General features: G+C 45.8%; 1 protein-coding gene across 1 annotated transcript in view; it reads left to right on the top strand.

The window, feature by feature from the left end:
- Nucleotides 1–23,294, top strand: part of CDS2 (CDP-diacylglycerol synthase 2) — a 432,047-nt gene that overhangs the window by 239,769 nt on the left and 168,984 nt on the right. Inside the window, exon 6 of the mRNA XM_078666643.1 lies at nucleotides 23,032–23,090. Coding sequence (XP_078522769.1) covers nucleotides 23,032–23,090 — 59 coding nt within the window. The remainder of the gene's footprint in view (nucleotides 1–23,031; nucleotides 23,091–23,294) is intronic.

Genomic DNA, 23,294 nt, shown 5'->3' on the forward strand with positions numbered 1-23,294 from the left:
GGAAGTCACATTCCGGCGCCGCAGGCTCAGCAAAACCTGCCTCCACCCCGAAACAGCCAATATCGGTACCAAAGACTCCAGATAAACCTAAACCACCTTCGACACCGAAAAAATTGCCACTGGACTCAATCACTCCTCCTAAGGCAAAAAACACTAAGCAACCTCTACCGGCACCGAAAAAATCGACGCCGAAGAAGATTATACAGGAGGAAGATCTGTTTACACCAGATCCAAGACAGAAAAAAGTCCATATTAATCCAAAAACTGGACATGTGGAAGCAATTCCTTACAAAAAGAGGCCAGCAGACACACCACTTACACCTGTGGTTCCTGCCAAGAAGGATTGTGCAACTTCTCCAATGCACCCTTCCTCTCCTTCACCTTCTTCCTCTCCTGTTAATCCATATACTGAACCTATAACTTCTCCTAGCCAATCTCCTACATCATCACACCACACTGACGAGGAGTATGATTTGGGTGGGGGGATGATGAACCAGAGTCACATACATACCCTTTAGATGAGGATATCAACCCAGAATATCCCAAGGAAGACGATGCATATAATTTTGCGCCAAACAATGCACCAGACATCCCTGATCCTCAGTACTACCCAACAAAGCCCTCCCCTCCAGAGGATAGTATTGGGTTTAATCACTTACTAAACAGAGCTGCAATTTACCATGGGGTCCCTATGCACTCTTATGCCATTGAGGAGGACTTCTTATTAGACACTTTTGAACAGTCACAAAGGTCCACTCAAATATTACCCATGCTCAAAGGAGTCATTAAACATGCTCCAGACATTTTTAAAGATCCAGTAAGGTGTAGAGTGTTAAATCCCAGAATAGAGGAAAAAGTACAGACCAGCACCAGCTGATCCTGTATACATTAAGGGACATCTGCCATTAGACTCTTTGGTAGTGTCAAATGCACGTAAGAGAGCCAATTCTCCAACTTCTGGTGACACCCCCCCCCCCGCCGGACAAAGAATCCAAGATTATTGATGCGTCAGGGAAAAGAATTGCTGCACAAGCAACAAACATATGGCGCATAGCAAACACACAAGCCTTATTATCACGATTTAACAGGGCTCATTACGACCAATTAGAAAAGTTATTGGAACACCTACCAGATCAATACAAATATCAGGCAGCAGAGCTCCTACAAGAAGGCAAATTAATATCTAATGCCTCAATCAAATGCGCACTAGATGTAGCTGACACAGCATCCAGAGCAGTTAACACTAGTGTTATTCTCAGACGTCATGCATGGTTACGCATTTCAGCTTTCAAACCAGAAGTACAAACTACCATCCTAAACCAGCCCTTCAATCAGAACCAGCTGTTCGGGCCAGAAGTAGATAATACACTGGAAAAGATGAAAAAGGACACAGACACTGCTAAGTCTATGGGTGCATTACAATCCACCCAGACTAGAGGTTCTTTTCGCCGCTCCACTTATAGAGGAGGCTCCAAGCAAACCGGCGCAGATACCACATCATCTTTTAAAACACACACACAAACCTCCTCTAACAAAGGCTACTTTAGAGGAGGATACAAAGGCAATAACAACAAGGGAAGAGGTAGAGGTAATAACAACCGCTCCTCTTCCACTCCTAAACAGTGACTTCCCACTGCCTCCCCTACAGCATTCCACTCCTGTGGGGGGCAGACTATCACAGTTCCTACCTGTCTGGAATTCCATCACAACAGACAAGTGGGTAAGACAAATTATCCAACATGGCTACTGTCTAGAACTCACTGCAACCCCCCCTAAACATACCACCCAGGCAGCGTCCAATGTCCACAGAACACATAACTCTGCTTCAAAAGGAAGTTCTAGCACTACTAGAAAAAGATGCTATTCAAGTAGTTCATCTACAAGAACAAGGAACAGGAGTCTACTCACTGTACTTCTTGATCCCCAGAAAAGACGGGACACTGAGACCAATTCTCGACCTCAGACCCCTCAATCATTATATACAATCAGATCATTTTCACATGATCACGTTACAACAAGTACTCCCATTGCTAGAACAGGGAGATTTTCTGTCAACACTAGACCTAAAGGACGCCTACTTTCACGTGCCTATACATCCTGCGCACAGGAAGTATCTAAGATTTGTCATACAAGGACAACACTATCAGTTCAAAGTCCTTCCATTCGGGGTCACAACAGCACCACGAGTGTTTACAAAGTGCCTAGCAGTAGTAGCAGCACATCTCAGAAGACAACAGATACATGTCTTCCCTTACCTAGACGACTGGCTCATAAAAGCGAGATCGTTCAACCAATGTGTACAACACACAAAACAAACGATTCAAACACTACACGACTTAGGGTTTACAATAAACTACACCAAGTCGCACCTAGAGCCTTCGCACGTTCACCAATATCTAGGAGCTACCATAGACACATCGGCAGCTCTAGCGTATCCCAGTCAAGCCAGGATTCAAAGCATTCAGAGCTTAGTCTCCCTTTTTCAATGCCAGCACTCTCTTCAAGCCAGAGTGTTCCTGAAACTAATAGGCATGATGGCGTCTTGCATCTTCATAGTCCCTCACGCAAGGCTGCAAATGCGCCCACTACAAGAATGTCTAGCACAACAGTGGAATCAGGCTCAAGGTCAGCTCACAGACCTGGTGTTGGTAGACAGCCGTACATATCGCTCTCTGCAATGGTGGAACACCAAAAACTTGACAAAGGGACGGCCGTTCCTAGACCCTATTCCACAAATAGTGCTCACTACAGATGCATCCCTTACAGGATGGGGAGCCCATCTCTTGCATTATACCACACAGGGCCAATGGAACAATCAACAGAAACAGTTACACATCAACCATTTAGAGCTGCTAGCAATTTTCTTAGCATTCAAAACGTTTCAAGTACAAGTACAAAACAAAGCTGTTCTAATCCGGACGGACAATATGACAGCCATGTATTATGTACAAAAACAGGGGGGGACTCACTCTCTGCAACTGTCCCAACTTGCACAGAACATTTGGAGATGGGCCATCCTTCAAAACATACACCTGACAGTGGAACACCTTCCAGGAATTCACAATCAGATAGCAGATCTGTTGAGTCGTCAGTCACAACAGATTCACGAATGGGCACTGCACCCACAAGTTCTCCAACCATTCTTCCAAAGGTGGGGGCATCCACAAATAGATCTGTTTGCCACCCACGAAAATGCAAAATGCTCAAGCTTCGCCGCCAGATTTCCACACCCACAATCGGAAGGAAATGCGATATGGATGAACTGGTCAGGCAGATTTGCGTACGCTTTTCCGCCTCTCCCACTCATTCCACTAGTAGTACGCAAGCTCAGACAACAGTCTCTCAAACTGATACTAGTGGCTCCCACATGGGCACGTCAGCCGTGGTTCACCACACTACTAGATCTCTCTCTGGTTCCACATCAAAAATTACGGCTCACGCCATCCCTGTTGACCCAGAACCATGGAGAAATAAGACACCCAGACCCAAGCCAACTGAATTTGGCGATCTGGCTCCAGAGGTCTTAGAGTTTGGTAACTTAAACCTACCACAGGACTGTATAAATATAATCAAAGAAGCTAGAAGACCCACTACCAGAGCATGTTATGCGGCAAAGTGGAAAAGATTTGCTATATACTGTAACAACAATAACATTGATCCATTGGATGTTTCCATCCAAAATATCATCTGCTACCTTCTACACCTACAAAGGTGCAAATTGGCTTACTCTTCAATACGCCTGCATTTAGCAGCAATTGCAGCCTATTTACAAAATAGACAGCATCTATCTCTCTTTAGAGTACCTGCGATTAAAGCATTTATGGAAGGATTAAAAAGAATAATCCCACCTAGGTTACCACCTGCACCAGTATGGAAACTAAACGTAGTCCTTACAAAACTTATGGGTCCCCCCTTTGAGCCTTTACACAAGTGTGAACTGCAATTCCTAACATGGAAAACTGCATTCCTTGTTGCCATCACCTCTCTCAGGAGAGTGAGTGAAATACAAGCATTCACAATAGAAGAACCATTTTTTCAAATACACGCTAACAAAGTTGTTCTTAGACCCAATCCAAAATTTCTGCCAAAAGTCATTACTCCTTTTCACCTCAACCAATCAGTAGAGTTGCCAGTGTTTTTTCAAAAACCGGACTCTGTTGCTGAAAGAGCTCTACACACATTAGATGTTAGAAGAGCACTATTATACTACACAGACAGGACTAAATCTTTCAGAAAGACAAAACAACTATTTGTATCTTTCTCTCACCCACACAAAGGCAATCCCATCTCTAAAGGAGGAATTGCCAGATGGATTGTAAAGTGTATTCAGATATGCTATCAAAAAGCTAAACGTACACTAACGGTTCCTCCTAGAGCGCACTCCACTCGCAAACTAGGAGCCTCTATGGCTTTCTTAGGAAACATACCACTAGAGGACATATGCAAGGCAGCAACATGGTCTACAATACACACCTTCACTAAACACTATTGTGTTGATGTGCAAGCCAAGCAGTAAGCTGCAGTAGGCCAAGCTGTACTTAAAACACTATTTCAATCAATCAATCAATCAATCTCAGACATTTATATAGCGCACTACTTACCCGGAGGGTCTCAAGGCGCTAGGGGAGGGGGGGAGAGCTGCTACTGCTCGAACAGCCAGGTCTTGAGCTTCTTCCTGAAGGAGAGGTGGTCTTGGGTCAGGCGCAGGTCGGTCGGAAGGGAGTTCCAGGTCTTGGCGGCCAGGTGGGAGAAGGACCTTCCTCCCGCTGTCGTTCTCCGGATGCGGGGGACGGTGGCGAGGGCGTGGCTGGCTGATCGGAGATGTCGTTTGGGAACGTGGAAGTTGATGCGGTTGTTGAGGTAGCTGGGGCCTTGATCGTGTAGGGCTTTGTGTGCGTGGGTAGGGAGGCGGAAGGTGATTCTTTTGTTGACGGGGAGCCAGTGCAGGTCTCTCAGATGTCCGGAGATGTGGCTGTGTCGTGGGATGTCGAGGATGAGTCTGGCTGAGGCGTTCTGGATCCGCTGGAGTCTCTTCTGGAGCTTGGCGGTGGTTCCGGCGTAGAGGGCGTTGCCGTAGTCCAGTCGGCTGGTGACGAGTGCCTGGGTGACCGTCTTCCTTGTCTCGGTGGGGATCCACCGGAAGATCTTCCGTAGCATGCGCAGGATGTTGAAGCATGACGAGGAGACGGCGTTGACTTCTCTGGTCATGGTGAGGGAGGAGTCCAGGATGAAGCCCAGGTTGCGTGCGTGGTCTGTCGGTTTGGGTGCGCTGCCCAGGGCGGGGGGCCACCAGGAGTCGTCCAAGGCGGACGGCGAGGAACCCAGGATGAGGACTTCCGTCTTGTCTGAGTTCAGTTTCAGGCGGCTGGTCGTCATCCACTCGGCTACGTCTTTCATCCCTTCGTGAAGGTTGGCTCTGGCGGCGGCGGGGTCGTTGGTCAGGGAGAGGATCAGCTATGTGTCGTCGGCGTAGGAGATGATGTTGAGGTTGTGTTGGCGTGCGATGGCTGCGAGGGGGCTCATGTAGACGTTGAAGAGGGTGGGGCTCAGCGATGATCCTTGAGGGACGCCGCAGATGACTTCGGTGGCCTCTGACTTGTACGGTGGTAGGCGGACTCTCTGTGTTCTTCCGTCGAGGAAGGAGATGATCCATTCCAGTGCTCTCTCCTGAATTCCGGCGTTGCTGAGGCGCTGCACTAGGGTGCGGTGGCAGACAGTGTCGAAAGCCGCGGAGAGGTCTAGGAGGATGAGGGCCGCTGTTTCTCCGTTGTCCATCAGGGTTCTGATGTCATCAGTGGCAGCGATGAGGGCGGTCTCGGTGCTGTGGTTTGCTCGGAAGCCAGACTGTGAAGGGTCCAGGGATCCATTTGTCTGGAGGAGGGTGGCCAGCTGCTTGTTGACGGTCTTCTCAATGACTTTGGCTGGGAACGGGAGGAGCGAGATGGGGCGGTAATTCTTGAGTTCGGTGGGGTCCGCCGTAGGTTTCTTTAGTAGGGCGCTGAGTTCGGCGTGCTTCCAGCTCTCCGGGAAGGTGGCGGTGTCGAAGGAGGTGTTGATGATGTCCCGCAGGTGGGGTGCGATGACTGCGTCGGCCTTGTTGAAGATGTGGTGAGGGCAGGGGTCGGTCGGAGATCCGGAGTGGATGGAGTTCATCATTTGGATGGTGTCTTCGGTGCTGATCGGAGTCCAGGTGCGGAGGGTGGTGGTGGGGGGCGGTGGTTTCGTCGTGACGTGCGTCGGTTGAGTGCTGAAGCTGTTGTGTATGTCCGCGATCTTGTTGTGGAAGTAGGAGGCGAGGGAGTTGCAGAGGTCTTGTGATGGGGTGATGTCGTTGTTTCCGGCGTTGGGGTTGGAGAGCTCTTTCACGATGTTGAAGAGTTCCTTGCTGTTGTGTGCGTTGTTGTCCAGTCGATCCTTGAATGCAGTTTTCTTAGTGGCGCGGATGAGTTGGTGGTGCATTCGGGTGGCAAGCTTGAGGGCGGTCATGTTGTCCGGTGTTGGTTCCCTTCTCCAGGCTTTCTCGAGGGCTCGGCAGTTCTTTTTGGAGCTCTTGAGTTCGTCGGTGAACCAAGGGGCCTTCTTGCTGCCGGGTCTGCTAGGCGGGGTCCTCAGTGGGGCGAGTTCGTCCGCGCAGTTGATGATCCACTTCGTGAGGTTGTCGGCGGCCTGGCTGGGGTTCGCTGAGCTGGCGGGGGGGTGCTGGCTCAGGGAAGCGGCGAGCTTGTCGGCTGTGATCTTGTTCCAGCTTCTTCGAGCAACCGGTTGCTGGTGGTGGTGGATCGTCGTTTTTCTGAAGGTGAAGTGGACGCAGCTGTGGTCCGTCCAGTGGAGTCCAGTGGCGTGGCTGAAGGCGATGTGTTTGCTGGAGGAGAAGATGGCGTCGAGTGTGTGTCCGGCGAGGTGGGTGGGGGTGGATACCAGCTGCTTGAGTCCGAGGTTGGCGAGGTTGTCGAGCAGGGTGATGGTGTTGCGGTCGTTGTTGTTCTCCAGGTGGAAGTTGATATCCCCCAAGAGGATGTAGTCGACGGAGGGGAGGGCATGCGGGCTGATGAAGTCGGCGATGTCCTCGCTGAATTGTGTGCGTGGTCCCGGGGGTCGGTAGATCAGGGTGCCTCTGAGGGTGGTCCTCGGGTCGGTGTGGATTTGGAAGTGTAGGTGTTCGGCGGTTTTCAGGGTGTCGTCGGTGTTGGTCGTGATGTGGATGGTGTCCCTGTGGATGATGGCGATGCCTCCTCCAGTCTGGTTGACGCGATCTCTCCGGGTGATCTTGTATCCCTCTGGGATTGCGATGGCGATGTCGGGCGCTGAGGAGTCGTTCATCCATGTTTCCGTGAGGAAGGCGACGTCAGGAGCTGTGGTGTCGAGGAGGTTCCAGAGTTCGATGGCGTGCCTGTGTACGGAGCGGGTGTTGATCAGGATGCACTTGAGGTGGCTTTTGCTGGTGATTGGCTTGGAGGGTGCTGGTGTGGGGCAGGTCCGGGTGCAGGTGAACTTGCAGGTGTTGCAGCTGAAGGGTCCGTGGGTGTGCTTTGGGGTGGCTTGGTAGCATCCAGGGATTCCGTCGGTGTTGAGTGCGATGAGTGTTGCGGCGTCGTAGGACAGTCGGGTCGTCTTCCGTCGGTGGGGTCCAGGGGTCCTGGCACTGGGCGCGGTCCAGGCGCGGACGGGCGCAGACGGGCTTACCTTTGGCGCGCCTTCGGCGCACAATCGGCACGCCCGCTGCGCGTGACCGCTGCGCGTTCGCACGGTCGCCATATATGGCGAAGTGCGAGGGAGGGCGGAGCAGCTGGGAGGCGGGAGCGGGGAGGGTACAGAAGGAAAAAAGGGGCGGGGTTAGCGGCGGTGGCGGGGAGCGGGGAGCGGGGAGGGATGAGACATTTCAGTATGCTGCAACGGATACAAGCGACCACCGCTAGGGGAGACACTGCTGCACAATCGTTGCTAAATGTACAATCTGCAGCTCATATGCCTCGAACGGAATATGCTACTTACCAGTATGCATCTGTTCTTGGCATGTAGAGCTGCAGAGTTGTACATGCCCTCCCGCCTCCCCGGGACTTGTATCCGTTCCAGTACTCATCTTACTTAAATGCACATGCATGGACATCCTTTTTCTATTTTCTTCTACTAACTCCATCATTTCCCATCATGGCAAAAAACAATCTGAGGATGGAGTCGATGACCATGCGCAGTTTTGTCCAAGGGAGGAGTCACCTATCTCGTGACTACAAAGACTTCTTCCAAGAAGACAACAACAACCTGCAATCATCGAGCCCAACACCAGGTGGCGATCTATTGCTAAATGTACAACTCAGCAGCTCTACATGCCAAGAACAGATGCATACTGGTAAGTAGCATAATTCTTGTAGCCCATGTGAGCAAATCCTAGAATTATGAGATCTACTCTGGCCAAATGTATTGCTAAGTCATCATCCGTCAAGTATATGTCATCGACATAGGGCAATGCTTGGTTGTCAAAGTTTTTGTAATAGTTCCGTTACACAGACAACAGCCTGGGGCTAGTCTTAGACCCTCCTGGCAATCAACACAATTGCCTTTGAGAGCTTAAAGGGCTAAATGTGATCAAATACTGTAGGAAAGTACTCCTTTTTGACATGGTCACCCACACTTTTTGCCTGGTACATGATGTGATTTTGCCTTGAAGTGCACTGAGTTCCTGCCAACCAGGTCCCCAGTGCCAGACCGTTTTCCCCAACTGTACAATTATTCCCCCAATTGGCAATAACTTTAGCACCGTCTAAAAGTCCCTTATAAATGGTACTCCCGGGACGTAGGGCCTGAGGTTCTAAAGAGGGTCCCCCCAAGGCTGCAGCACAAATTGCGTCACCCTAAGGGACCCCTCACAAAACTCATGCAGAGCTACCATCACAGGCTGTGTGTTTTGGTCCAAACAAAAGTGAAACACGACTTGACCGACATTCCTGTTTGCCAGTAGAATTTGTAAGTCACCCCTACAGCAAGCCCTACAGCCATAAGGTAGTGTACTTAATATTGCCTGTGAAGATATACCTGAATGAGCAGATTTTCCCCAGTGCTGGTCAGTTCCATTACTGCCAGTGCAAGTGAGCAGGGAAGCCATTTTAGAAAAGGTGCTGGACATTGGTGAAAACGAGTTGCCCAGATACATGATGGCTTCACTGAAAATAGGAATGTTTGGTATCAAATATCTCATATTCACAAACCCACCCTGATTCCAGTGGTGGGTCTGTGAACACATGCACCCAGAGGGCACCTTAGAGGTGCCACCTGATAACCTACCGGCCTCTAGTGTGTTGGCTGACTGGTCTCTGCAAGCATGCCACCTGAGACAGATTTATGACCTCCCAGGGTGAGAGCCTTTGCCTTCACCACCCCCTTTTTTACCGCTTTGCTCTCTGGAGGCCAGAAACAAACTCTGCACGGGGAGAGGGTTTAAACCCCCTCCCTCAGGATGACCTTCCGATTAGCACTCCTAGGCCGGCGATCTTCAGAGAGGCTCCCGCCTTTGAAATGTAAATCTGGCTCCCCTCACAGGAGAGGAGGCCAACCCCACTTTGTTCAGAGCCCTTTGGCACCTGGACTGGAGGGAGATCAGATAGTCAGATAGTTGTGCCCACCCTCAGGTTAGTGGCCATCTTTGTGTTGGCACACTTAGGAACTCTGGGACAAGGAAGTGGTCATACAGGGCATAGTGACTCCAAAGGTAAGTGTCCCATTGGCTACTACCCTACACTCCCCTAACAACCCTATATTCAGTATTATGGGGTTCCCCTGGCACCAGGAATTCAGATACTGCGACCTGAAAGCTAAAGAAGGACGTGAAGTGTCACATCCTGCAAGAACTGAAGACCCAGCAACTGACCTGGCACCAGCTCTGCCGGCCTGCCTGCAGACTTTGTCAAGTGTGCCAAAAGGCAAGTTGTCCTTCAGCTGCGGAGTCCCCAAAGCCCAGGAGACCTGCCAGCACTTCACCCAGAAACCAAGACCTCCCAAGAAGTAGCAGACCTGCAAACCTGCAGGTATCCAATGACTTCTGTGAGGTCTTTGTGACCGCAGAAACCAGATGCCTGAAGACACCAATGCATTTGTGTCTCCAAACCTGAGTTTTAGTGGGACAACAATGTGATTGTGGTCCCCCAGCCCTTCAAAGACAGAGTCCACCATGGCTTCGCTCCCAGTGAATTCTCTGATGTCACCTGCAGCCTCTGCATACAGGGCCCCTCTACCACAACTGCTACCGGTAAGGAAAACCAGACGCCTAAAGACACCACTGCACCCATTGCTCCTGAGCTGTGGAGAAGAGGACCAAAGGTGTCCCTACTTCCCTGAGCAGTGTGAGGCCTGAGCTCTCCTGTTGGTTTAGCCCGTCTGGCTTCACAGTCTGAGCCTGCAGCCTCTTTTCTTGAATACTGATCCCCATAGAGTAAACATTGGGCACCAGACGCTGTGTTGCACCTCTGCACCTGGCTGCCTTAGTGCCGCTAGTGGTGTTCTGCTGGTGCTGCCTTGGACCTTTCCCACCTGTCACCTTAACTCCTGAGGATTAGTCTCGTAAGTCATTGTACTGTACTTGAATGCTACATTGACTTTTCCTCCCATAGGATAACATTGCAGCTTCTAAAAATTGTTGATTTTTTTAATAGAAAATAATTCCTATTTAAAAACGTGCTTACCTGAATGATTTTCTTCTGGTGCCTAAACATATATAAATATAAGTGTTATTTTTATAAATTGTTGTGAATTTCCTTATTGAGTCATGTGTCTCATTTATTGACTGTTATGTGAATTTGTAGATGTCTTGCATTCCTGTGTGATAAGCCTAAGGCTGCTCGATCACATTATCCCTTAGAAGAGCACCTTGGGATTGACATAGCAAGCCCAGGTCCACTTATAAGGGAGCCCCTGGAATCTTTGCACGATATATCTCATTTTGATATATCATATAAAGAGCCAGCTTCCTACACATACCTCTTCTCAGGTGCTGTGTTTCGGCCAACAAAATATTTGCAATGTCTAATGTGGTTTTATATTTTTTGCGCACTCTATTGTTCATTAGTGCTGTGCCATATGCGTTTTGTACAGCAAATATGCGCGTTGCACTATTCAGCTGTCTACAGTCTAAGACTAAGCGATATGAATGATCTGGTTTCATCACTGGAAATAAAGGGATATTCTTCGGTGAGGTTCAACTTTCTATTGCACCCTGATATTCTAGTTGTGTAAGTATCTCTCTAACTTGTTTTTGGCCTCATGTTTAATGGGGCATTGTGGTTGTCGGCTGGACCTCATCGGTATGATGTGGTTAGGGGACCCTTCATCCAAACCCATGTGGATGGATTATAACGCTGGGGCTTGAGCTAGTGCCCACTTCTGGCGTATATGTGTTTTACAGATTCTGAAATGAGATTGGAAAAAGCTGGTAATATTACTATTTCTCCTAGTAGGCAATCACTAGCAAACTCAGGTGGACAATTGTTTTCAGCCAAGAGAAAGTTGTAGCCAAATGACAAGTACTCCCAAAAGAGAATATTTATAGTACGTGGTATATTCCCCCAATCTGGAGTTGTAATTCATATAAATTACTTTGGACACTCAGTCTCTGGTCTGGTGTTTCCAGCTGGGCTTAGCCACTCGTTGCTACTGCCTCCAGACACTCCATGGCGATCAGTTGTGACTTCTGCCGCGCTGTTCAGCATGGTCAGTGCCCACTTCCCGTTCAGAAGCAGAGTCCTCAATATTTATGGCATGTTTTACCTTAACCGCATGCGTGCGGGCGGAATTCCGCCCGTACGCTGAGATTTACTCATTCCCATGTTTCATGACGAGCTGGGCTCGTCATGAGCGTGCGAGGAGGCTACCTCATGACGAGCCCAGCTCGTCATCAGCGTCAAAGGGGTTAATTCCAGCCACCCTCCTTTTAAATTGAGGCTTTTGCTGTCTTCCTTTTTTATTATGCAGTCAGAAGAGCACAGTGAGTCCTCCTTTGGTTTCACATGCTCCCCTGATCTCTGCTCTGATCATCCTCCTCTCCCGAGCACTTTTCGGATGATTCCTGAATGGAATAAGAAGGAAGTGTATCAGTATCTTGATGCCTATCAGGCTGTTTAATTGTATCACAGTTACGGAAGTTATAGCGCTTTGCAGAGGACTCCCTTTTGAGGAGATCCACCCTGTGTATTAGTCTTTTATTTGTTTTTCTTACTATCCCACTTTTTTTTTAGAAGACTCTGGTGCCTGCTTCGAGTTATTCTTTTTAGAACTACCTTCAGTTGTGGTTTATTTGGTCTGGGTCCCAAATTATCTCTACCTTTGGTAGCTTGCGCTCCTGATTCGCCGGGGCAACCTGCACGAGCCGCTGGTGTACTGCCAAGGCTGCTGCTTCCCCTTTTATGTTACTTAGTATGATTGAGTATTTTGAGCAAAATTGCCCATTAGTTTCATTCCCAATTCCAGGGCAGGGGCTGCCCCCTACTCACTTTGAATCTGTTTAAGCACTTCTGGCAAAACAGCTAATGATGGTGTACAATGCGTAATGGTGTAGACATAATAATAATAATAATAAGAGATTTATAAAGCGCCTGGCTGCACAGCTGTGTATCCCCGCGCTAATTGCCTACAAGACTCACCGAGGAAAAATAAGGGACGGTCAGAAAAGAACGTTATTCGGGAAAGAGATAGGTTTTAAGTGTAGCTCTAAAAAGAGTTTCTGAGGGTTCCATTCTTAGATGGATAGGCAGAGCATTCCAATGTTTTACTCCAAGATAGCGAAAAGAGCGACCACCTATTTTCGCTTTATGGACACGGGGGATTTTAAATTGTGACATTCCTGAGGACGTAAGGTCTCTGATTGGGCGATGAATAGTCAATAGATCTCTTAAATAAGTAGGACCTTTGTTATGGGCTATCTTATGGGCATAGCAAAGGCCCTTAAATTTAATTCTTTCCCTAATAGGGAGCCAGTGTAATTTGGACAAAGCTGCCTTGGCGGATGTTCTTTTGGGTAAGCCCAGTACCATGCGTGCAGCCGAATTTTGTAAGCATTGAAGCTGGTGAAGATGTTTTTGGTTCAGTCCTAGTAGGAGAACGTTCCCATAGTCCAAATGGGGTGTAATTAGCGCATGTACGATGGTTTTTCTGGCTTCAATGGGAATGAGATCAATGATTTTTATTTAAATTTTTAACGTGCCAATGCATTTGCCTATTATTTTGTGGACTTGAGATTTTCCTGACAGATCAGAGTCGATCATAATTCCGAGGTTTTTCACTTTTTCGACAGGGTGAGGGCAGTCGCCCAGAGTGGTAGGCCACCACATCTGCGACCATAGAGAAACTTTATTTCCTACTACCATCACCTCTGTTTTATCTCCATTCAGCCGAAGGCAGTTGTCATCCATCCACATGGCGACAGCCGCCATACAATTCGAAAAATTGGAAGCGAATTTCTCGGTGTCAGGAGTGAGCTTAAACATAAGCTGGGTGTCATCGGCGTAACTGACAATGCCCACCCCGAAATTCTCTACGACCCGAGCCAAGGGCTCCATATAGATATTGAACAGGGTAGGGCTCAAACTGGAGCCCTGTGGAACCCCATGGCTCGCGTTGCGAGAAGATGATTTAAAGGGTGGGCAGTGTATCTGAAAAGATCTTTTCGTAAGAAAAGATTTGATCCACGCCAGAGCATGGTCTTTTACTCCGATGTCTGAGAGTCGGGACAGCAGCGTGGCATGAACATCATTTACCACGAAGGCATTACCACTACTAACTTTTACCACGTGACACTTACCACGCAGGGTGCCTTCCACGCAGGGTGCCTTCCACGACGTCTTTACCACGGGCTGGGGGGGAGACGTGGTATTCCTTCATGTCGTTCTGCGTGGGCTTGGGGGGCAGAGGGGGGGGGGGGCTCGGAGGGGGGCTGGGGGGGGTCTCCCCCCCCAAAAATAACAAGCAGGTTACTTTAAAAAAAAAACGAACATAAATTTAAAAGAAAAAGGAAAGAGCCTCCCCCAAAGACGTGCCGTATACGTCAAAAAAGCAGTCCTTTTTTTATTTTGGTATACGTGTTTTGACGCTTGTTTCAATGGAGGATGGAAGTAAGGGCTCGTAGAGAAAGACGTGCAGGTAAGACGTTTCTAGGCGTAGTAAAATCCTACGTTGTAAATACCAGCGTGGTAAAGCCACTTGCGATGTAAAATTCGCGTGGTAAAGCCATGCGTGGTATTTGAAATCGTGGTATAATCATATATTCGAAGCACAGTATCAAAAGCTGCGCTTAAGTCTAACATGACCAACGCTGCTGTCTCCCCCTCGTCCACCATCCTGCGGATATATTCTGTGGAATACAAAACAGCTGATTCCGTGGAATAGTTGGCTCTAAATCCGGATTGAGTAGGGTGGAGTGTGTTTTCTGATTCTAAAAAAGCCATCAGTTGTTTGTTTACTACTTTTTCAATTATCTTGGCACATTGTGGCAAGAGAGAAATTGGCCTAAGATTTTGGAATTGAGTAACCGGAATATTGTTTTTTTTTTTGAGAGGAATAACTTGAGCCTGTTTCCACGCTTCCGGGACAAAGCATTCTTTGAAAGAAAGGGTTAACATCTGACTTATTTGATCCATAAGTAGGTGGTCCATGATGTCCCTACTTTTTTCTAGAGGACACACATCGTTGGGAGAGCCAGAGTGGATACTGTTAATTATGCCAGACAGATAAAGTTTGTCAGGAGTATTAAATTTGGTAAGGAAGGCTTTTTGAGGGGGGGGCGATGACTTTCCCAAAGTAGAGGGAGTGGGGAAGGTTGCGTGAATTTTCTCAACTTTATTGACAAAGAAATCCGCTATTTGCTCGCATAACTCGTTAGAGTAAGTGTCCTGAGTATCTAATCTAGAAGTGTCAGCCAATTCCTTATAGATCCGGAATAGTTCTTTTGTTGGATTAGTGGCTTCTTCAATTCTGCTCTGATAAAAAAGACTTTTTTCCTCTCTTATTAGTTTCTGATAGGATTTTAATTCCAATTTATAGGTTTCCTTAAGTTCCATAGAATAATTTTTTCGCCATTTCCTTTCAATCGTTTTGCAGCGGGCTTTAGCTGTTTTTAATTTTTCTGAAAACCAAGGTTCAGATTTTAATTTCCTGACTGGGGGCTTAGAAGTCCAAGGTGCAATTTTATTTAGTGCCCTATTCAGCCAAAGTTCATAGTTGTTCCAGGTGTCTAAAAGAGATTGTCCTGGTGGGAGCGGGTTAGTTTTTAATTCAGTGATAAAACGTTCAGGGGTATAATTTTTCCAGTTACGACGCTTCGTGTGCAGAGGTCTGTTCACATTATTCGTAGTTTTTTTTATGGGTATATTGAAAGTAATCATGTAGTGATCCGACCAAATTATTGGGACGGGGGGATGTATTTCGATACCTTCCCAAGTAGCAAAAACAGGGTCAAGAAGGTGACCATGTTGATGAGTGGGCAAGGTAGAGAGCAATGTAATTCCCAATGCGTGGAGAGCTGTTTTAAGTAATTGGGCTTCTCTGGCATTCATATCTTCAAAATGAAGATTTAGATCACCCAGAATCATAAGATTGTTATATTTTATGGCTAGTTGTGTGGTTGTTTCAATGAGCTGATTACAGAAAGGGGTAGCATTACCCGGGGGACGATAAATGAGAAGGCCAGTAATGGTCATTGACGGATTCACTTTTATAGAAAATGTTCCACTTTCACTATTAGTAATGGTTATATTGGTAAGGGTGCATTCCAGTTCTTTTTTGAAAATCATAGCCAGGCCTCCACCCCGCTGTTTGGGTCTGTCGATTCTCAATAGACTGTAATTCAGAGGCACTGTCTCAAGAATATCAGGTGCTGAAGATTCCTCTAACCAAGTTTCCGTAAGAAACATAACGTCAAAGTCTTGTTTCTGTAATAGGTCCCTTAGTTCCTCTTTATGTTTTATCATGGACCTACAGTTTAATAGCATCAAATTTAAGTTAGGCACAGGAAAGTTGCAGTTAGGAACAGTCTGGAATGAATGATGACATGTGTTACATTGTAGTGGAAACGCGCTAGGGTCCATGGTATGCCAACATGTTTTAATGGGAATCTTACCTATTTCTAGTAGGGTAGCTCGTGTATATAGGGTGCGTTGTTGGGAATTCTCCCTAATGGCTGCCAGAGCAGTGTTGTTTGGTCCGGGGTGTCCTGCCCCGCGCCCCGGTCGATCGAGGACGGGCGCAGACGGGCAGGACTCTGGCTTGACTCCGGCGCGCGACCGGCGCTCCCGCAATGCGCGTCCGCTGCGCGGAGCCATTTACGTTTAGTTTTAAGCGCTCTGTAGCGCGACGTGCAGCGCGAGCCCTCACAAAGATGGCCGTTGCCTGACTCGTCTGACTGTGTCAGTGTAAGTCCTGCCTGATGCCGGTCATAGAGTCGACCGCGTTCCCAGGGCAGGCAAGTCTCTAGTAAAGTTGCTAGTATTCAGCAACTCGTGTTTTTAAAATTAAAATTGGCGCTAGTGTGTCATTAAAACGACAGACATTAATGTGCAGTGCAGGGGGGAGGGAGAGGACACACGGGAAATTCCAGAACTAAGCAGTGCAGTTTTAAAATAAAACAACCTCCCGGCTCAAGCCTCAGGAGTCAAATAAAGCAATCAAGGGTTTCCAAGACCCTTCCCTGGTTTTAAGCGCTCTGTAGCGCGACGTGCAGCGCGAGCCCACACAAAGATGGCCGTTGCCTGACTCGTCTGACTGTGTCAGTGTAAGTCCTGCCTGACGCCGGTCATAGAGTCGACCGCGTTCCCAGGGCAGGCAAGTCTCTAGTAAAGTTGCTAGTATTCAGCAACTCGTGTTTTTAAAATTAAAATTGGCGCTAGTGTGTCATTAAAACGACAGACACTAATGTGCAGTGCAGGGGGGAGGGAGAGGACACACGGGAAATTCCAGAACTAAGCAGTGCAGTTTTAAAATAAAACAACCTCCCGGCTCAAGCCTCAGGAGTCAAATAAAGCAATCAGCCACAGCAAAGTCTCTGCCCCAAGTGGCATAGTCCTCCACTGTGGGAACCATCCCTAATAAGAGGCAAATTGTGAGAATTCTATGTTTTTCTTGCGGTCCAGTGTGGGGAAACACTGCTTAAAGCTGATTTGTTTTTTTGTGCAATCCAGAATGGAATCTCATCCTGCACAATGGGAATCTTACCCATTATTGCCTTAATGGTCACTGGACTAATTTAAGGCGTCGCCAATTGTGGTTGTGGAGCTTGAACAGCTCTGTGTGCGAACGTTGTTATGGTTGCATAACAAATTGTACTAGACATATATGGAGTGTAAATAAATCAGTGTATATTATACCAAGCTCTACATCTGTAAGGTTTGCAGTGTCGGGATAAGGTGAATAATCAGCTAAGACTGGCAATGTTGCTTTGTCATTGCTGAGCAGATCTAGTTTGACATTTACCACTGCATGTGGGAGGGCACCTAGGGACCAATTAATGTGTTCCTGATAAGTTAATGGGATTTCTAAATCCACATGTGCTCTCTATTGGTTTGATACTGCTACCTCAGTATATGTATGAAAATTCCCTGTATTTGCCTTTGCTGTTGGGAATGTGACCCATATAAAAAATACCTCTGTTCTGTACGCTTCGTGGGCCTCTACCACAAAGGTAATGTCCCCATCCATCTGGGTGAGCCCATATTGTAAAAACATTCCTGTTAGTGCATGTTCGCAATGCATTGGCAGGGAAACCTGTCCTGGGTTTGCCATTGGTTTATTTTATTTATTTATTTATTTTAAAAGTTTTATATAGCGCTGGCTAGACCCGGAGGTATCAGAGCTCTTTACATGAGCATCAGATCATAGTTACAGGTTACATCGTTACAAAGGGAGGGTACCTCTGTGAGGTAATCCTTTTAAAGGGGAACCAGCATTTACAATGCAGCGCGAACCACGCTCTGACATCACATTGCAGTTGTTACAATGAATGTGTCTTTACCATTCATCCCTTTACCTTGCATATTGTTACAACGACATGCATTAGGGAACGCAGCGTTGGACTTTAAAGTCCAATGCTTTCCCTACTGTTGCACAGACTGGATTCGGAATAGTGAATGATACTGCTCCAAAGTCCAGCGCTTTCCCTACTGTTGCACAGACTGGATTTGGAATAGTGAATTATACTGCTCCAAAGTCCAGTGCTTTCCCTAAGGCGTGATGTTGTAACGATATGCATGGTAATGGAATGTATGGTAAAGACTCATCCGCTGTAAAGGCTGACGAATAACTGCATGCGTTGTTTTGACATAGAACCCTTTTGAAGATTCAAGCTTGAACAATCTACAGTCAGAAATAGAGGTCCCCTACATTGCTGAGGAGGACTTGTTCCCTGACACCACGGACGGCTCCAGTTAACTGGTGAATAGGGCCCTTGGGCACACAAAAGTAAACTATTTGGGAGACCCACTAAATAAGTACCCAAGCTAGAACGTTAGTGGTGCCATGTCGTACTGTTCATATTTTTTCAGTAAGAATGTGCATTTGGATAACATAAACTTAAAACTGTCAAGACTGACTCCACGAACACCATTGGGATCTGTTGGCCTTATTTCTGGCTACCTAACAGTGCACCTCTCTTGACTTCTAAATCTTACAAGGTACCGGAGAGTATGTGCAACGTGAGAACATGACATCTCTGACTCCCCAAGGAAATCGTGGAAATAAATCCTTTCGTTAGTAACTCATATATGCCCGAAGGCAGACACAAGAAATACTCGAATTGGCATTTCAATTATTTATTGTAGCATTATGATTCTTGTGTAAAATGCGTGCGCTGCAATGATCAATATAAGGAAACAGAACAGAGTCATCAGCTTTACTAGAAACATAAAGAAGATGAACAATTCAACCATTGTGCTGTTATATCGATTATAAGAATACCTGTATAATCATACAGGTATTCTTATAATACCTAGTGCTTCCTAACCTAATGTGCCTAGGGTGGGTGAATCTGCCAGAATACCTTCAGGTGATCTAACTCATCTGTTATCTATGGGTATGTTTCATCAAGTGGCCAGTCTTGATGTAGAGCCGGCCACCATCCTTCTCAAGATGATATCAGTGTTAAGCTGTGTAGGAATTCCGGCATGGGGCCAGCTCAACAGTGTCAGCGAAATGCTCCTCTGTCCAAACAAAGGAGTGATGTTGTGCATATAGTAAAATTACCCTATGTTATCTAGCCGAACCCCAGTCAGGCCACTATTATTGATTCTATCTTTACAGGGCTGTCACAGAGCGGACAATTACATACATCAACATTTTGTGCAGTGAACATAACCCTTAAACTGATTGTTCAAGGCTCTGATAATTTGCCGAAGAAATGTAAGGAAATCAATTTTAGAGAATATTATCCCATACAGGAACGCAAGCAAATGTGTGTCAAGTGTCATTGTTCAAGTAAGATGTCAACGTTAAACGTGAGAATGTAAAATGGTGGTGTTCTTGCCCAGGCCTATGTGACCAAATAACAGCAACCCTTTAAATAGTGTATGCAAGTCTATCAAGATAAAGTTCTGTTCTCCACTCTAGAGCCAGAAAAGCAGATGGTCTTCGTTTACCAGTTTTCAAAGATAACATTTCCTGGGCTTTTAAGAGGATGGCTAATGAGAAGTCCTGAGATGAAATAAAAAATTATAATTATAAAGTGCAATAATACCTGGAGACCTCTAGGCGCTGCCCATACAGAATGGAAGTAGCAAGACAGATTCCACACTGGGGTCTAGGAAAATTAAAGGCCTGTTGATTAAAAAGCTATGTTTTAAGTGTTTTCCTGAAGGCAGGAAGATCTGTCATTTTCTTCAGGCTAAGAAGGAGAGTATTCCAAAGTTTGTCCGTGCACCCAACAAAGCTTCTGCTGCCCCAGTGAGATCTTCCGAACTGTGGAACTACTACGTTATGGGCCGCTGAAGGATGTAATGATCTGGATGAAGTGTACCACGAGAATCTGTGTTTAAGGTGTCAGGACCGGAGTCATGTAGTGCCTTGAGCGCAGTGCAGAGTGCTTTAACATCGATGTGCTTCCTTTTAGGCAACCAATGAAGTTGAGTTAGGGCCTGTGAGGCTGACTGATACCTGGGGATGCCTAGTAGCAGGCGGCTGCAGCATTATGCAGAGTCAGCAGTTTGTTTAGGAGGTTGATTAGCAGATTAGTAAAGAGGGCATTGCGATACTCCACCTTGGATAATACAAGAGCAGTGAATATGGTCTTTTGCTACTCCTGAGGAATGAAGGAGAGCACTTCCCTGAGTATCTTCAAGCTGAAAAAAGAGGGTGAAGAAAGAGCATTAATCTGTTTTTCAAAAGATAGTTTGTTATCAAAGAGAATCCCTAGGTTCTTCACTTTTGTGACAGGTGTGTGCAAAGTGCTTAATTCCTGCGACCCCCGCCCCACCAATTTGGGGACCAAAAGAAGGTATTCTTGCCAACTGTTTTTCCTGAGTTCAGTTTAATGCACTTATTGTTCATCCACTTGCCAATATGAGACATACAGTTGTTCAATCTAATTGCAGTATGAAGAATGGAATGGGATAGATCACTAGTGGATACTACTAAAACAAATGTGTAGGCAGTCTGGCTTTTCTTTGTTTCCTACACTCTGCTGCCTATTCATTGAATTTTTATCCTATATCAAAAAGAGTAACTAGTTAGTCCAGAATTGCATAGACAGCAATGGTAGTAAGGTTCATGTATATGCAGCTGACATTGCGTGTTTTGGTGTTTTTCTATTTGAAGAATGAAAATTCTGAATATTAGTAATGTTTGAGCCGTATTAAACAAGTTCCCACTAATCAGTGCATATCTGGGTAATATTGAGAAGACTGAGACTTTACTAGTCATTTTCTGTTTGCCTACTATCCAAATTGCTACAATGCATAGTACAATTAGCCTTTTAAAGGTTATTGGAAGATTCTAGTTTCAGTGTAAATTGGGGACTCCTACAAATTCAATTCTCACAATTTCTAAACAGCAAACTGCATTGAAGACATTAATGTCATTGATAGAGGACTAAAGCAATCTGTCACGCATTACCGGAGACTCCTGGAGGACTTTAATATAGTCAATTCATTGCAGGTCCCAAATATCTACACATCCTGACAACTTCTTTACATCTCACTTAGACACTCAGATATGGGATGTTAATAAAAATGCCCATCCACACATCTCTCTCTCTCTCTCTCTCTCTCTCTCTCTCTCTCTCTCTCTCTCTCTCTCTCTCTCTCTCTCTCTCTCTCTCCAACCCTGCCTGCTCAGAACACAACTATACACAAATTCTCAGATTGGACAACCCACTGCAGTAACCAGCAAAGCAAACTATATCATGTGAAATTACATAAAGGGGCTTGCAAAGCTGTTCAAAGCTAACAACATACCAAAAATGATAAAACTGTTTGTCTGTCTCTTACACTTCAGCATTCAACACACAGCTACATGCTATTTGCCATAACACAATAACCGCATGACATAGGATCAAAACCAAAAACGGTATCCTTCCTACCACACACCCTACATGGTATAGCATGATACTCATATAGGTAAGTGCTTCAGTGCCTAGCATAAGGGTGGTAAGCGCTATATTAATTCTGCAATACAATACAATGCAATACACACTCAAAATGTTGATTATGCATGGGAGCCATTGGAATATCAAGTTTGGATTTTTCTGTAGAAAGACAAGTATTGAAGAAATGTTTTCTTTCATATCCTGGTTAGTGGAAGAACATCTCTCCTTGTATGTAGGTTGCTATGTTTGGATGCCAATCCATGAAATACTTTACATCTGTTCTTTGGCAGTCTGAGGTTTTATGATGTCATGTAGGATTTGGGCTTGGAAAAATGTTATGAGTAAAACCTCACAGGAAAAAGATATTTGATAAAATTGTGATTAATGAAGAAAATTAGATATTTCTTTAGGAAGTTATGGGGGAAGTTCAGGAAATGCACTTTATTTCAGAAACATTGAGGCAACATAATATTACAGTATGTCCCATTTTGAATAGAGGGAAATGTTCACTTTCCTGTCCCTGTCCATTACAATGAATAATTACTAACACGCTTACCTCCAGACAGACTGTGAGTTGTAATGTCCACTGGTACTGATTAATTTGAACTTTTACCTTTCGCCCTGTACTTGTTGATGGCAGCTAAGTGACACATACTGAGTATAAAAAACTTTGTGAATTGGGCCTACAGTGATTTTCAGGGTTATTCATAAATTAACTGAAACAAATGACTTCTCATCTGCTCATTCTGTTTAGGGCAATTTTTTGCACCTTCCTTGAACTTCCACTTATTTCTCCAAAAGAAAGTGCTTGATATTATTCTCCACCTTACATATCCATGAAAACCAGTTACCTTAGGAGCTATCTTTATACTTTGTGAATTATTTAGTATCCAGAACTGAATATTTCATGGCAAAATAAAAGGGCGAAGGCTTATCAAAAAGTGAATAGCTCAGTGTTGTTTATTAGTTGTTCTCAGAGAGATGTATATCTTGCTTTTGAAGAACATTTTGATATTTATTTGTAATGTGCCTGTTTGCTATTCAAAAACACATTTTAGTTGATATGTGATGCTCACCTCTGGTTTCTGTTGAAGCGTGTAGTCTTTTTCATTGTAGTATTGTCTCTGTCTGGTTAGAGGTTATAGAAATGTTATTCTTGAAATGTTTGCAAGGCTTCCCTTTGAGCCAATGGCTGTCTGTGATTCAACGTTTTGGACACTACTAGTCATTCACGCTGGAAGGTGAGCCACTTAACTCCACTCAGGCTGCACTTCAGAATCGAATGCAGTTTTTCTAACTGTGTGTTTTTTGTCATATGGCTTAATCTTCGTAAGCTTTATATATGTATAAAAGGGAGAGGGGAATTAGAAGTGAAGGGTCCCCATTTTGCACGACTGTCCAAACATAATAAACAATCAAATCTGTGGATTAATGTATTTTACATTTTGGGTTTATTAACATATATCCCTCTTTCTGTTCTTCTTCAGGTTTCTGCATGTTTGTTCTCAGTCTGGTCAAGAAGCACTATCGCCTGCAGTTCTATATGGTAAGTTTGATAGTCATTTCTGTATTGAACTTGAAGAACCCCAGTGTTTTGTACCATGGTTCTACCAAGTGTTGTTTTGTTCAGCTTCTGCAGACTAAACACCCCATTTATAAACAGGCACACAGTGAAGGCGGTTTGGGAATGCCTCAATAGTACATCAGAGCGGGATGATATTTTGAATCGCTGCCCACTAGTTTCAGGGTA

This window comes from Lissotriton helveticus, chromosome 11 (genome assembly GCF_964261635.1).
Source record: "Lissotriton helveticus chromosome 11, aLisHel1.1, whole genome shotgun sequence".
NCBI classification, from domain to species: Eukaryota; Metazoa; Chordata; class Amphibia; order Caudata; family Salamandridae; genus Lissotriton; species Lissotriton helveticus.